Below are 16,898 nucleotides of genomic sequence, written 5' to 3' on the forward strand. Positions count from 1 at the left end.
TATATTATGAAAAAACAACAGTTTTACTTTATTTTAAAATTTTTGACTGTAATAACTTTTAATTTTAAAGTGACATAATTGTATCTTACAATATGGGTACCTACCCGAAATAAATGTATTTTTTTTTATAAAATGTTTAGTTTATAAATGTTTTTTAGTTTTAAGTTATTGTTGGAATACTTTGGCGGTGCCCTTACAGGGTGTCACATGTTTGTACATATATACGTAATAATAGCAGGCGCCATAGTCACCTAGCCCCAGTATCCCGGTCCACTAACCCCCAACCCAATAGCCCAGTTCCCTTTGTTCCTATAATTTGCAATAGTCCTACACGAACCGGGGATTGTCTTTGGGTGCACTCCCATAGTGCATACAGGGATAATCGCCGGTTGGTGTCACACCACATTTAGATTAAACTGTCTTAAGGGGCCTTTACATGTTGGCTTCGGCCCCACGCACGCCTTCCAAAAGTCCGGGCCTCCATAGGCCCGAGATATGAAAAAGACATACAATAATAATAATAATAATAAAGTTTATTTAGGTAAAATCTACGACACACATATTTACTTATAAGAACTGTAATACCATGTGACATGCAATAAATAAATAAATAAAAAAATAAAACTAATACGTAACTTCTGTTGTTACAGGTCCCCCTCCCCACAACCCTCCTTCGGCAATATGGGTGCGGCCTCCGACGGGTGGCGCGCGCGCATCGCCGCGTGCAGAGAGTCCAGGAAGCTGGTGCTGATCATCGTGGCGATAGCGCTGCTGCTTGACAACATGCTGCTTACCACCGTCGGTATGTATGCCGTCTTCTATCTTGTGGATCGTAGATAAATTACCAACCTCATCAACCCTGGTGTCAGGGTTATTACTGAGCCGCCAAAGGCCCCTGACATGGCGACTATTCTTATTATTATTATGCGTGTGTGGTGTTACGCCACAGACTATGGCTCATCTGATAACTTGCCCCGCGTGCCCTGATACCTGCACGCGAGAGGGGCTGATGAGTGCCACCGAGGATGCTGTTCGAGTGGCGGAATACTGGGCTGAAGAAATCTGAATGCCATCGAAACGACGAGAAGAAGAAGAAGAATCATTTCCATATCTCGGGCCTATGGAGTCCCGGACTTTTGGAAGGCGTGGGTGGGGCCGAAGCCAACACGTAGAGGCCCCCCTTAAGACAATTTAATCTAAGTGTTGTGTGGCACCAACCGGCGATTATCCCTGTATGTACTATGGGAGTGCACCCAAAGACAATCCCCGGTTCGTGTAGGACTATTGCAGATTATGGGAACAAAGTGAACTGGGCTATTCTTCTTCTATCGTGTGGGTTGTGAGGTGAATTACCAACCTCATCAACCCTGGTGTCAGGGTTATTACTGAGCCGCCAAAGGCCCCTGACATGGCTCATGTGACGACTACGTACTTACATCAGTAAGTAGTAACCGGGACCAACGGTTTAGTGCCTTCCGAAGCACGGATCGTCTTACTTTCGGACAATCAGGTGATCAGCCTGTAATGTTCTAACCAAACCATGGCACACAAAGTGAGATTCGAAACTGGGACCTTCGGATCGTGAGCCCAACGCTCAACCACTGGACCGCGCTGGAAAACACTAATTTCATAAGTTTTCCCACGGAAAACTCCACTTGATATTAACTCAGAATCATGGTCTGAATCATCCCCCTCAGTATTCGTTACGATGTCACTAACACCCTGTATGTAGGCACCCTCAGACCTGTTGTCTTAATTCTTGTACGATTTCCCTCAATCAGCGCTTATCGCTATCGACCCACTAGGTTCGATTAATTCTTTCAAATAGTTTTCCACTCAGACGACGCCCTGAGCCGAGGTTCGCGCGCAACTGGCACCCTCAGGCCTGTTGTCTTAAACGTTGTACCGGGAGAGAGCCCTCAGGAGTCCCCATTTGTCCGGCCAAGTAGTTAATGTAAGACCAAGAAGAGCTTACATGGAACTCATCAAAGAGAAGGCGAACGTCGTGTCTTATAAGGAGGTGATGGAATTGGTCTTTGATTGACAAGAATGGAGAATGCTACACCGACAAGAGCGCGGGTCTTAAATTAGTGATATCCGGGAGTATTTCTGTGGTAACATTTCCCAAACTAAGTCGGTATATATAAATACCTCTTAGATAACGTATCGTCTGACCCGTCTGTGCTTCGGAGAGTATTCAGCGGTGAGGTGGAAAACCGAAGGTCTAATGAATTACAGATGAGATAGCCACTTGTGTGATTGTCGGTGGCGGCTCCACCGCCCGTTGGGGCCAGGAAGCGAGCGGATAACGACTAGCCATAATTGATAATCATTTTTTCACAATAAAAATGGTATTACAGTTTGCAGTTGGTCAGCATTTTCGCGCCCAACTGGGCACCCTCAGGCCTGTTGTCTTAAACGTTGTATCGGATGAGAGCCTTCAGCGCTCCCCATTTGTCCAGCCATTTAACATTTGGTCTACATTTTTTGTTATTTAAATTATAACAATGCAAAACATCCATTAAGTAGTGGAGAAATACTGTTATTTTTGAGGTATTTAATGTGATGTCGTAAATAATTTCATTTTTTCCTCAGCATTGCACCCGCGCGAAGCCGGGGCGGGTCGCCAGTAATAAAATAAAATAAATAATTTAAATGTCAATCATTAAGTTATGAAATAATATTAAAATAAATTACTATGACATTATTCTCATCACATATCATAAAAAAACCAACTATAAGTACACAAAAAAGGGAAAAAAAAATTAAAAAAAATTAATGTCAATCCGAGTCGCAGTATAACCCGACCACGTTACGTTGCAGTTTCTTGTCATTTCTTCTCCTCAGCCATAACACCTTGCGAAATGACGTAAATTCAAAAATGTTACATTGACCTTCAACAAGTTTATCCATGATAATTACGTTGGTTTCTGAATACTTGTTTTGTATGTGTGTGTATAGTCTTTTATTTATTATTATAGTTTTCTCTGATTATGGTTAGGTATATTTTTAGTATATATGGTTTATATTATATTGAGTATTTATTAATATATGTGCGTATAGTATAGAGTATTTATTATATTAACTTTACTTTTAGGTATTTATTTTTTATTGCACCATCCCGCATCCAAGTTGTTTGCAAATGTTTGTTTCCTTTTGGTGGTTGCCTGGAAGAAATTGCTCTAGAGCAATAAGGCCGCCCAAATTGTACTGTTTTCATGTGTTATGTCTGATTGTTGAAATTTTAGTTCTGTGCAATAAAGTATATTTGATTTGATTTGATTTGTTATTAATCGCCCACGCTCTATTTCATGGCCACACTCTCAAGGAAGGTGGAAAATAGCTGATGAATGTAGCATGGTTCCCTTGTTTTATCTACATTCGTTACATGGCTCGGATGTTGGAATATGGAAATGCGAACAGTTGCTATATACGTGTTTTTTTTTGACGTGACTTATTGTATACTAGCCGCAGATGGCATTAACTACTTGGCCGGACAAATGGGGAGCGCTGAAGGCTCTCACCCGGTACAAAATTTAAGACAACAGGCCTGAGGCTGCCCAGTTGAGCGCGACCTCGGCTCAGGGCGTCGTCTGAGAGGAATAATATTTGAAAGAATTAATCGACCCTAGCGGGTCGATATCGATAAGCGCTGATTGAGGGAAATCAGTGTCCTGAAATGTTTGGTGTCGCGAGCTGATTCGCCGCCTCTAAGGCTAGAGTAATCGGGTCGTCGAGATCGTATATTATTACGTCCTTCGTCTCAGCCGGGGTGGGCCTAATGAAGTCTTAGACAATTTGTCTCCAATTGCCTCTGCCCACCCTCTAACTAGCGGGGTGCAATATGGAATGAACTCTACAACTCAATTATGATGTTCGCGCCGTCAAACCGGCGATAGAGATGTGACTTCAAACGTCATTTTGTTATGAGAGCACTAGAGTTGAGAACTATTTGACATGATTAATTTGCTATTCACGTAGGAAAGTGGGAATACTATGGAAGGATAATTTTTATTTTTATTTATTTATTATGGACAACTTACAAGCTACACTCTGCACATGCAAGTTACAGACAATAAAAAAAAGATTAAGAGCTAGCTCAATTACAAGTAGTCACAGCATGCACAATCAAGTGAACAAGAAAAACAAGATATAAACTATATTAAAAAATAAAAAATAGACATAATTTTACGAAAAGCAGCCAGTGCAATATTTTTATATGCATTTAAGGGCATAGTAATGTCAAGATGATGATATCTGGCCAACATATTATACAATCTACACAACCTGGAAATAGTAGCATATTGACCCAAATTTGTTCTAGATGGTGGAGTTACAAAGAAGGAGTAGGCTTTTTTCCTACGAAGTCTCAGCGGAGTACTTATTTTAAATTTTGATAAAAGATGTGGGGAATCAATAGAACCGTTAAATAGTTTGTGCAAGAACACGAGGTCCAGTTGCTTCCTTCTATCAGCTAGAGGCCGCACGACATAATGGTTTAGTCTATCCCGATAGTTTGGAAGCTTCTTAGCCAAGAAATCAGAATCAGAAATCAGAAATAATGAATGGGACGTAAGGCAGTTTAAAAAGTAAGAAAGACGAGTCGATGGTGCGATGATTTGGCTAAAATATAAGGAGTGTGTAAAATAAAAAGCTCCTCCGTGCTTCGGAAGGCACGTTAAGCCGTTGGGCCCGGCTGCATTAGCAGTCGTTAATAACCATCAATCCGCACTGGGCCCGCGTGATGGTTTAAGGCCCGTTCTCCCTATCCATCCATAGGGAAGGCCCGTACCCCAGCAGTGGGGACGTTAATGGGCTGATGATGATGATGATGATGATGTGTAAAATAAAAGAAGTAAAGACATTTAAAATATATCCCGTGTTGTTTCTATATCCCACATTCATTATGGTGTTTAAGGGTGTTAAAATGGCCACATCGAAGCAATTCATCTAAGAAAGCAATATTGCAATTTGACATTTGTTTGCATTGCGCACTTACTTTTTATTATGCGCAAATGTCGAATTGCATATTGATTTTTTTCAGATTCAGATTTTTTATTTGCATTGATTAGAGGTACATAAAATTGATGTTACAAATTGGTCTTTAAGTTATAGTTAGTTCTCAACGTTCCACCTACAAATAGGTATAAAATATTTAAATAATGTTTGGAATGAAATATAAAAGCACATATGAAAATTACACACAAAATAGTCATTTGAGATCTTTTATCGTGTGGGTAAAGACTTTTCAGGCTTGAATCACCGGATTGTCCGAAAAAGTAAGATGATTCCGCGTTTCGGAGGGCACGTTAAGCCGTTGGTCCCGGCTATTAGCCGTAAAAACACCTCCACCAACCCGCAGTGGAGCAGCGTGGTGAAGTATGCTCCATACCCCCTGTGCCCAGCAGTGGGACGTATATAGGCTGTTTATGTTATGTTAAGTATGTTAAGGATAAAATACTTTGCGTAGCTGTGCGCTACGGCATGCGTAGCTGCGTAGAGCTTTTGTAGCACAGTGCTACGAAGGTTGTAACGCCGATTTTTTTGTTATTATGGATTCATTAAAATGTATTTTATAATTACTATTTAACATAAACGCCGCGAGCCGTGGTAACCCAGTTGGTAGAACGCTGGCCTCTCACTTTGAGGTCGCAGGTTCTAATCCAGCACAGGCCTAAACTAATGATAGCCGAATTTGTTTTCGAATTCATGTTTGGATCATAAATCATTATCACGTGCTCAACGGTGAAGGATAACATCGTGAGGAAACCTACATTCCCGAGAAATGCATTTTCGGAGATATGTGACCTAATCTGTATTGGGCTGGTTTTCCCTTCGCGGGTTGGAAGGTCAGGCAGGCAGTCGCTTTTGTAAAAAACTGGACCTGTCAAATCTTCAGGTTAGGTGAGCGGACTTGTGGGTAACGGGATAATGCTAATGGATGATGATGATGAATTATTTTTATATGTGCCTCTGTCATTATATTATATTTTTGAATAATTATGTACCCGAGCAATGAGAAATTTGGTAATTATCACATTGGAAACTATCAATTGGTAATTATCACATTTTTTTGGGAAAAACAATTTAAATTATGCTGTATAACTCCAACGACGTGACGTGTATATTGACGTGGAAGCCTGGACAATTCCTCATTCTCATGATAAAAAATCATTAAAAACATCGACAACACTTCATCGACACAGTCCCAACACTAAAAACAGCAGCGGCGCCTTTGATGAGGCCGCTAAGTGAATTTCACTTTGATGGCGCCGCTGGAAATTGCTCGGTTTCCGCGACACGAGAACTTTGACTCGGCGCCGAGTTGGACTCGAACCCGGACCTCGGGGCAGGCTAAATTACTTTCAACAAAAAACATAATCTCACGACTTTATCCCAATCGGGGTAGTCAGAGGTACAGCCATGAGCAATATAATATACCCACTTTAGGACTCTGTCGCACTAACATATTTAACATTTAGTGAGACTTACAGTTCAATTTGTCAAAAAGGTTAATGTGACATGGTACCAAAGTGTATACATATTAATGCTCGTGACCGTACATTCCTCGCAAGATGAACTAAGATGAGCCAACTGTGTAAAATAATGAGAATTTTCTAGAAAAAAGAAAGAAAGAAAGAAACAGATATAAAACAAAACACGAAATAACATATTCACAATCAAAACACGCAAGAAAAACAACTTACATTGTACTGTAGTGTAACCAAACGCAACGTATAGGAAAACCGAAACGCAAATGGTACAGACGGCCATGTTGATAGTTGTCATTGAATAATAAAGATATAAAAATGGTTAACCTATAATGCGTGGGTATAGACTACGGACGCCTCTTTTTTTTTTTTTTTTTTTTTTTTTTTTTTTTTGTCGTGACTTATTGTAGGTTTGCCGCAGAAGACTGTAAGACAAGGCTTTATGATTTAGCGGGAAATTGGCCATTGTACGTAACGTACGCGTTGTAATAAAGATTGTTCATTTTATAAAATAAACCAGTGCTTCTATCATATCCGTGTTTAATTAATATTAACAAGAGAACAGAATATACTACACATGAGATAATACAAATAAATAGACAGTAAACATTAAGACAAATTGTAATAGAGTGTATAGACTGGTCAACAAAGGTGTCCTTTATAAAAGGGCCTCGCTCAGCATAAGGCTGCCTGTCCATTGAAGCGGAGCGAGCTTGCGGAGCGGTTAAACGGATAAATATTAACCAATAGGATTGCATAAAAACTCCGCTCAGCTGCAGTGGACAGAGATTGGTTAATCCTATTGGTTAATATACACATCTACTTGTCATATATTGTTTATGAATCTCTCTCGTTATCTGTTTATCTGTGGCCTTTATTTTACACATCTGTTTATTTGTTGTATCTATTATGTATACTTTAACCCCTTGGCATACTATCTACCTTTGACTAATACTTTCATATTTTTCGTAATCCCTTAATTCATATATTTTCTTCATAATTATATTTGCTTATTTTCTTATTTATTGTAAGTAAATCCCGACACTTTTTGTTGGCAAGATAGTTCAAAATATTTATAAGCGTAACTTAGGTACTGGCAGAATATCAGTGTTGCTAAGAGTGGTATTTCTACTATCCTTCGCAACAACATGCTGAGTCAGTCCCTTTTCCCTGGCAGTGTATTTTTGATTTGTATACTTATCTTTATCTTCTCTACTATTGTACTGCACTGTTTTGGGAATAAAGTTATTCTATTCTATTCTATTAATATTTATCCCTTTTACCGCTCCGCAAGCTCGCTCCGCTTAAATGGACAGGCAGCCTAAGCCGCGGCGCGAGCCACGACGCTGGCCTTCTATGGACCCTGCTAGGTCTGTAGGTGCTGTATTAAAAGTATAGAAGTCCCATACAAACTTTTCCGCCCCTTTTTAGCCCTTTAGGGGTTAAATTTCGCAAAATCCCGTCATAGTAAGCACATGAAATGGTTGAATACATCATGAAATGATCAATTCTAAGATCTGGCCACAACATATACATAGATTTAAGAGTGCGGGGACGTTTTTTGACCGTACTTACTCTCATAAGGGTTATTACCATTACCATTTTAGCACGGAACCCTAAAAAGGTTATATCTAATAGAAATCTCTTCCAACGAACCGGGAAACAGATAAACTTAAACTAGGAGAAGTTTCTATTGAGCCGCTATAGGCGCCTGTTATGGCTTATGTAACGACTTTTTTTTCTATCGTGTGGATTGTGAGGTGGATTGCCAACCCCATCAACCCTGATATTAGGGTTATTACTGAGCCGCCACGGACCTGTCAAATTTTCAGGTTAGGCAAGCGGACCCTGTGAAAAACGGGATAATGCTAGGGAGATAATGACTAACCTAATAAAATCAAAATAGGCCCAAATACAAACTCCTTTGGAAGAAAACTCAACACCGAAATTCCGCGGAAAAATTAAAAAAGTATGAAAATAAATACAACCACCAATCGATTCCACCAATCAGAATGCTCGACGTTTGAATAGAGAACAATTTGCGCGCTCAAGTGCGTGTGCCGTTGACAGCTCATTTGCGCGGGAAACGAGGAAACATGGCCGCCCCTCGTCGATGCGATGAATTTATTGAATTGTAATGGAATATAGAATATTCTTGACCTAAACGCTTCTTGGAAATAGAAATGTGATCCCAATGGTCTATCCAGGCGTTCCTCAAAGACAATATAGATGGCGCTGTAAAGATCTCCCTCCGTTTTACCTTCTAATTTCATAGATATTTTTTTGTTTTGGTTTTCCCCGAAGGGTAAGGCAAAGGGAACTATGCCCATACGTATTTTTTTTTCTTGATGATAAATGAAATGATGAAAGGTGACGATGATGAAACCTAAGCCCCCACCCCCGGAGTAGACTCCTACTCCGAACCCCAAACGAATTAACTCAAAAGTCCGCATAAACTTTCGAGTTATGAAGCGGTTTCTTGGCACGAAGCAAAAATAGGCAGATAGGTACACTTTGTTTATTGAATACCCCGATATAATAACACTCGCAAATGTCTTCCGACTAACTTAATACGATCATTAACCACAAAACACCACTTCGTATTAATTATTTAGATTATTCAATGAAGAAAGCAACTGTCCCGTTCCCGTTTCCCGCCAAAAATCCCTAATTTCATAGATAACAGACGTACATGCATCTTTAATCTTTCTTTTTGGGTTTGGATCTGTCTTTATTTAGTAAAGTAATCAGAATTTTTAATTTATCTTTGACCAAGAAAGAAATTTGCCCAATAAGGGACTTTTCAGGCTAAAACAATAATAGATAGCGTTGTACAGTCATGAGCATTATAATGTACTCACTTTAGGACTCTGTCGCACTATCATATTTGACATTTAGTGAGACTTACAGTTCAATTTGTCAAAAAAGTTAATGTGACATGGTACCAGAGTGTATACATATTAATGCTCGTGACCGTACAGATTTAACGTGATAATAACCAATTTTCTCATTACTTACCGGGTATATAATTATTCAAAAATGTAATGTAATGGCAGAAGAATAATATAAAAATTAATGTTGCGTGATATTTGGATCAAATACGTATAGAATTATGTTTCTACCTTACTTATTGTCTCTTTATTTTGATCAGAATAACAATTACCGCTTGTAAAAAGTCACAGAAGGATATAATATATTGTGACTTTATATATATATATATATATATATATATATATATATATATATAATATCCTACCAGCCGTATTCGGCCATGGCGACAAGACTCCAATCTAGGAACGCATAAGATGCGCTCTCATATGGCTGACGTAACCGATCTTAGCAGTGAATGTACGACCACATTCACTGCACGTCAGCACACCTCCGGTATAGTTATAAGTTATGGCCGCAGGTGGTCGGGCCTTCAGCTCGTCGCGTTTCAAATCAAGCTCTTCCCGACGTTTCTGTTCAAAGCCATACACCTTGGTGTTCACAGTATGCCTCCATTGCGGCCGATCCTGGGCCAGTATCTCCCACCGCGATGGGGCCACGCCGCATCTATTGTGACTATAGTATATGTGACTGAGGACCTTAAAGACCAGGCCGACATAGAGTGTGAGCGAAGAGGTATAGCCGCCAGATGTAGCATGTTAGCCCATAGGTACTAAAGAGAGTACTTAAGAGATGAAACTAAAACTAATTTATTTATAAAAAATCTAAAAACAATGCTAATTAAAAAGAGCTATTATACTGTAGACGAATTTTTAAATGATAAGTTTTAATTTTAATACACACTTCCTCTCTTCCCTTCAACGTTGCTGTACAGGGTCCATGGTCCATGCCCTACAGGGTCCATGTTATAGTTCCTATGCCTATGTAACACCCCATTGTACTACATGGAATGCAATAAATAATTGAGAATTGAATTATTTATTTTTTTAATAAACACACGTAACAGGTTACAGACACAAATCTTATGAAATAATACACTTTTTGAGGTTCAGACTGTAACCCAACTAAACTGAATTGAGAATTAGGTTCGGCCGCTGTAGTGAGGAGGCAAAAATTACTCTTTTTAAAGCCTTTTGTCTATCTTTTGTGTACACGGCGGGCCTGTGGGCACATGGTCGCGGCTCCAAACCCCTCCAACTCCAACTCCCTCCGGGTACAGTACAACAACGGCTTCAGAATGCTATTGGGATTGCCGTGTTTCTGTAGTGCATCCACCATGTTCGCACAAGCTAGAGTCGATGATTTCTATGCTATGATCAGGATGAAAAATGCTTCCCTGATGTATAACTTGCGGTCCGGTTCCAATGGCATTCTGAAGGCGTTGGCATGTAAATTGGAGCTGCCAATATGGAAGCAATTTATGGGAGTGCTAATCGCTTCCCATTAAAATGAGATATATGTACTTTTGATTAAGATTTACTAACCTTAGTGTTAAGTGTTTTTTGTATTTACTAACAATTGGGTCTGAGTTGCCTATATTATTATTATAATACGTCTGTAAGATGTATAAACATATGTGTGTAAACTGAGATCATGATGAGCCCGCATGCCCAACGAACCATACACAGATAGAGACGGTCCACTCAGCAGTTTAACCCAAGACTTTTACGTCGTAATTATCTTAGATAAAAATTTATCACCCGCTAGCCTGTTTTTCCAATTTTGGCGACCTAGATCAGATCACTTTCTATGAATGTCCTTGTAGGTCATTTGATTTTATTAATAAGTAGAATTTTCCATCGCAAAAGAACAAATCTTTTTTCTTTCATTTTCTGACACATCACAACATTGTTATTTAAATTATTTTACCACCTTTATTGTATCTATGTGTTCTCGCAAATAAATTGATTTGATTTGATTTGATTTAGGTCGCTTTCTACTTTTAATATCAACTCAGAATGAGCTGAATGTCTCTCTCACTATTCGTTACGGTGTCACTAACATCCTATATTTGAAAGCGTTTATAGGGTTATTCGTGTGATATCTGGGTCAACATTCATATCTGGATTCACTGAATCGCTAAAGGCTTTGGCACACCAAAAGCCCTAAGCACGAGAGGGAGTTCATTTTTGAATCACTCGCCTTTAAGTCACGTTCGAAAATGTCCCCTATTCCCAGTAGTCTTACCAGTTGTTCCCTCAATCAGCGTTTATCGCTATCGACCCGCTAGAGTCGATTAATTCTTTCAAATATTATTCCTCTCAGACGACGCCCTGAGCCGAGGTTCGCGCCCAACTGGGCACCCTCAGGCCTGTTGTCTTAAACGTTGTACCGGGTGAGAGCCTTCAGCGCTCCCCATTTGTCTGGTCAAGTAGTTAATGCCATCTGCGTAAAATCTACAATAAGTCACGTCAAATAAAATCTAATGCCCGCACTGAAATTTTAGCAGCGCGACATCCTCTCTGTTAACGCTTTTGATGTGCCAAAACCTTAACGTTGCCGTGTTGCTGCATCTCGAATTTTTTGATAAAAATAGCTTACCGGGACGATACGGAATGACATTTTAGAATGTAGGACTTTGCAGGCTACGTTCGTCAAAAAAATATAGATGGCGCTGTACAGATTTGCCTTCGTTTCTAATTTAATGGATAATTTCGTTATCGGTCCGACGCTATATGAGCAACTACCCACTAGCATTAAAAATGTGGTATGTGACGTATCATTCGGTCCCCGTCTAAAAAAACCTTTTGTTGGATATGGAGCTATATTCTGTTGACGTTGTATTTTATTGTAATTACTTGAATGTAATTTCATTTTATACATTATTAATTTATTTATAATTTAGGCTAATATGGGTACATATTAGCCATGACATAAATACAAATAAATCAGTACAAATTGATTTATTATCTTTTGACATTTTAATTTAATTTATTATCTTCATTGTTGACATTCTTTTGTTATCACTTTCGACGATCATATTTATGTTGTTACCGTTTTATATTGTGTGTGTGTGTGTGTTGTGTGTGTTTTGGTTGATGAGGTTGGTAATGTACCTCTCAATCCACACGATAGAAGAAGAAGATTGTGTCTAAAATGTGTTGTACAACTAAATGTGAAATAAATGAATCTAATCTAATAAAAGTTTTATGTTTTAAGTTTTATGTTTATATATCTATGAAATATATATTATATTATAATTTATTTAAATGTGGTTTGTAGGTTTAGGTTAATATTGTGTCTTATATTAGTATAAGTAATTTCTAAATAATTTGTACGCGTATGTATGTCTATCTATATAATATTATACGTTGAAAGTCTCTCTTGTCACGTAGGTCAGCTGGAAGAAATCTCTTTGTTTAGAGATAAGCTTGCCTGTACTATCTGTTTTCTTTGTATGTTTCTTGTGTCTGTTTCATTGTGTACAAATAAATAAATAAATAAATAAAAAAAAATAATCATAAATGATGACCCACGGGTCATCATATAATAACACGTCTTCCACCCATTATTATTCTGATCAATATAAGTAGCAACATAATTCTATACGTCAGCACTAATTTAAGAGCCACGCTCTTGTCTGTGTAGCTTTCTCCATGCTACTTTCTTAGGGAAAAATAGGGCAGTGGTTTCCCTTTTGCCTTCCGCAGTACTCTGTCTGACGCGAGTGGGATGGCGCCCAGAGTAGTCTATTTCAAAGACTAACGAATAAACGAATTTGAATTTGAAAGCCGTACTACTGTTAATTCTATAACGTACTTACTTAGTTTACGTGACCCAAATGTGAAGCAAGATTTTTTATATAATATTAAGTATGCCTCGGCTTTTAGGTTATAATTGAATAATTATGTAGGTACCTCATTCACGTGTGTCACGTTGAATTTAAACAGCGCCATCTATATTTTTTGTGTGGAACATGACCTGGAAATGCCCTCATACTTAAAAACAATAGAAACATGGCCTCTGTGGTTGTACGTAGGGTCTGTCTGATCTGTGTTTCTATTTAAACCAAATCATAAATAAAAAGAATATGTCTAACACTACTACTTATATAAAAACAACGAACTGAAAAGTATAAGAAAACAGCAAAACAGTTTTTACCATAACTGTACAATAACGTCAAAACTCGCTCGACGTAAAGGGAAAATAAGGCCACTCGCCGTAAAGAGAGTCGCCGTAGCGCGGGTCGCCGTTCGGAAAGTCGCTGTCAACGCTACAATTCTGTTTTTCCACTACGCTCCCATTGCAATACGCACCCTGTACGGTCTACAGCCGCACATTGCACTTTCAGCACTTTTGTCACGTTTTGTAATAATTAGGTCATCACGTCAGTCCGCATTTAGCAAGCATTCCGCGTGTACTCATATCACTCTATCATATAGCATTAATTACGTATCAATTATATCACTGTGTACTTACGAATAAAAGGAACTATTTTAGTATCAGTGAGTTATCATTCATCTCTACAATCAACAAGCAGTAAAGTGTATATGTGGCTAGCGGCCCATACACACCCACTTTTGTATTTTAGCGTATTGGAATGGGAGCGTAGTGGGAAAACAAATTTTCAAATGTGGGAGCGTGCTGGATGGGGGCGTATTGGAATGGGTGCCTAATGGAAACACCCTGTACGTATGGGTTATGTTATAATAAACGACAAATTCCGTCATTTGACATAAGAACGCACAAACCTAACGCATATTTTTTGTTCCAGTTCCCATAATCCCGGAGTTCCTGTACGACATCCGTCACCCGGACGCGCCACTGTCCATGTCTTTAGACGAGCCCATCACTACACCGGCGCCGGCGCAGCCCTACTGCCCCTGCATGAACCTCACACAGACATCAGAAGAGAATCATACGCATTGTAAGTATAAGAGCATTATGTGAACAATCTTATATAAATATTTGTGTGAACTATATTTTTATAGCACGGAGGAGTTTATGACATCTATAATTAGTATATTGACGTGATTGTATTGTAAATTTGAATATATACATATTTATTTATTTAATAAACACACGCAACAGGTTACAGACATAAATCTTATGAAATAATACACTTTTTGAGGTTCAGACTGTAGCCCAACTAAACGTATGCAAGTTATACAATACTATGGTGAGAAAAGACGACGCAAGTTAAAATATATTACAATAAACGACGCAAGTTAAAAGATATTACAATAAAATATACTTAGCTCCGCAACAACATGGTAACAATTACGATTCATGGGCCTACGGCCAAATCTTCAGGTGAGCATTATGTTTCTAACAAGAAAACGAATGAAGGCAGGAAAATTATTATTAAAAATATCTATATCCTTGTCATTAACGACAAGGTCTTTGTACTGACGACACATACGGGTGATAGGGTTGTAAAAGAAGGTGTTATTACGATACACGCACAGATTGAATGGTCTAGGATTCCGGGAACGATAGTATGGGCATTGCTAATGGGTATTGCTAACTATGTATTTAATATTATATCTTTTATTCTAAATTCACAATATAATTTAATAACTTTTGACATGGTCTTACGACTCTATGTTTGCATACAAACTAACTTGGTTAAATGTGTAATAATGTACTTACCTATAAAAATATTATGACATCTGTATTCGCACCACATATAAAGCAAATAAAGTTTCATTTCATTTCATTATCCATGGTGATGGAATGTCAAAGGAGCAATGGTACCTAATTTAACAATACAATACAAAAACGCTTTATTGCACATATAAACTCAACACCAAAAACGACTACAAATGTAACAGGAGAAGTACAATCGGCGACCTTATTGTTAAATAGCGATTTCTTCCAGGCAACCTTAGGGTGAATGAACTTGTTGCAAAACTAACTTCAAATTCTATTCGTGCCTTAGACAACGCGACAGCTGAGAAGGAAGAACGTCACAAGGAGCTGATCCACGAGACGGTGGCTGTGGGAGTCATGTTTGCCAGCAAGGCCATCGTGCAGCTGCTCGCGAACCCCTTCGTGGGACCGCTGACGCATAAGTAAGTTACCATAACTCACTCAGGACCATAAATCACTCAGGACCATAACTCACTTAGGACCATAACTCACTCAGGACCATAACTCATTCAGGACCATAACTCACTCAGGATCATAACTCACTAAGGACCATAACTCGTAATTCGTAAAAATGGTACAGTTTGCAGTTGGTCAACATTTAACATTTGGTCTACATTTTTAGTTATTTAAATCATAACATGCAAATAATAATAAAATAAAATACAAAAAAATAACAATAATTGGTCCTATACACAGCACCTAATTTAAATGCTAAATTGCTAACATCTTTATACAATACAATACAATTCAAAAATTATTGCACTTCCTTCTTCTTCTATCGTGTGAGTTGTGAGGTGGATTACCAACCTCATCAACCATGGTTTCAGGGTTACTACTGAGCTGCCAAAGGCTCATGTAACGACTACTTACTTACATCAGTAAGTAGTAACCGGGACCAACGGCTTAACGTGCCTTCCGAAGCACGGATCGTCTTACTTTCGGACAATCAGGTGATCAGCCTGTAATGTTCTAACCAAACTAGGGATCACAAAGTGATTTTTGTGATATGTCCCCACCGGGGTTCGAACCCGGGACCTCCGGATCGTGAGCCCAACGCTCAACCACTGTACCATGGAGACTGTTTATTGCACTTAAATCATATTAAAGATACATTAGGTATTATACTAAGTTGTGTAGTAAGTATTCTTTATTGCAAGTACCTACTATTAGTTTTATGAGTTTTTTTGTTTTCAGAATCGGCTACAGCGTTCCGATGTTCACCGGATTTGTGTTGATGTTCCTCTCGACCCTGAGTGAGTTGTACTTAAGTTTATTTTTGATAAGTAATGGCCCCGATTCCTGCAGACACCTTCTAATTTTATTTTAAGTTATACCCGTCATTTTCTTATCCGCCGAAAAGGAAAGGGACGGATTATCAACAAGTTAATTTTAAAACGAATGAATAACCCGGGCGAATAAAATAGGCATCTCCCTGGTATGCAAACCGTTTGATGTGCTGTCTACTGAACTCTGTCGGGTTATTGGCTGATGTAAAATTTTTAGACGGTTGTTTTAGATTTCTGCTTAAAATTGACGTGTGTTCCATAAATTTTATGCCTGTCGATTACCCGTCCCTTTCTTTTTCAGCGGATAACAAAATGACAGGTATAACTTAAAATAAAATTAGATGGCGTCTGCAGGAATTAGCACCAATGTCATGGTAAATTACTAGCTATTATATAGCTATAACTATTTTTTTTACACAAATAGCACTCTAATATTGGGCATTATTCGTAATGACCGTATGACTTGGTCCAGAATATACGTGTGCGTCAAGCTAGCGGCCTCAAAAAAAAAATGGGCACGAAAAAATAATTTGACCATACCAAAAAATAGTACTCTTATTGAAAAAAATAGTACCTGTTG

The 16,898-nt window shown here is 38.6% G+C and overlaps 2 protein-coding genes across 3 annotated transcripts in view; one reads left to right on the forward strand and one right to left on the reverse strand.

Annotated features, from left to right (window-relative positions):
- The window catches only part of LOC126378859 (probable tyrosyl-DNA phosphodiesterase), a 127,821-nt gene that overhangs the window by 44,513 nt on the left and 66,410 nt on the right, over positions 1-16,898 (reverse strand). The gene's annotated exons all lie outside the window — the stretch shown is intronic.
- Positions 1-16,898, forward strand: part of LOC126378905 (synaptic vesicular amine transporter) — a 34,870-nt gene that overhangs the window by 8,290 nt on the left and 9,682 nt on the right. The window contains exons 2-5 of one of the 2 annotated variants that reach the window (XM_050027409.1): positions 651-802; positions 14,155-14,307; positions 15,322-15,454; positions 16,227-16,285. In XM_050027409.1, coding sequence (XP_049883366.1) covers positions 682-802; positions 14,155-14,307; positions 15,322-15,454; positions 16,227-16,285 — 466 coding nt within the window. In that variant the 5' untranslated portion in view covers positions 651-681. Of the gene's footprint in view, positions 1-650; positions 803-13,996; positions 14,069-14,154; positions 14,308-15,321; positions 15,455-16,226; positions 16,286-16,898 lie in introns of those variants that run through there. The other variant, XM_050027410.1, reaches the window with a different exon arrangement.

This window comes from Pectinophora gossypiella, chromosome 27, assembly GCF_024362695.1.
Source record: "Pectinophora gossypiella chromosome 27, ilPecGoss1.1, whole genome shotgun sequence".
Lineage (NCBI taxonomy): Eukaryota > Metazoa > Arthropoda > Insecta > Lepidoptera > Gelechiidae > Pectinophora > Pectinophora gossypiella.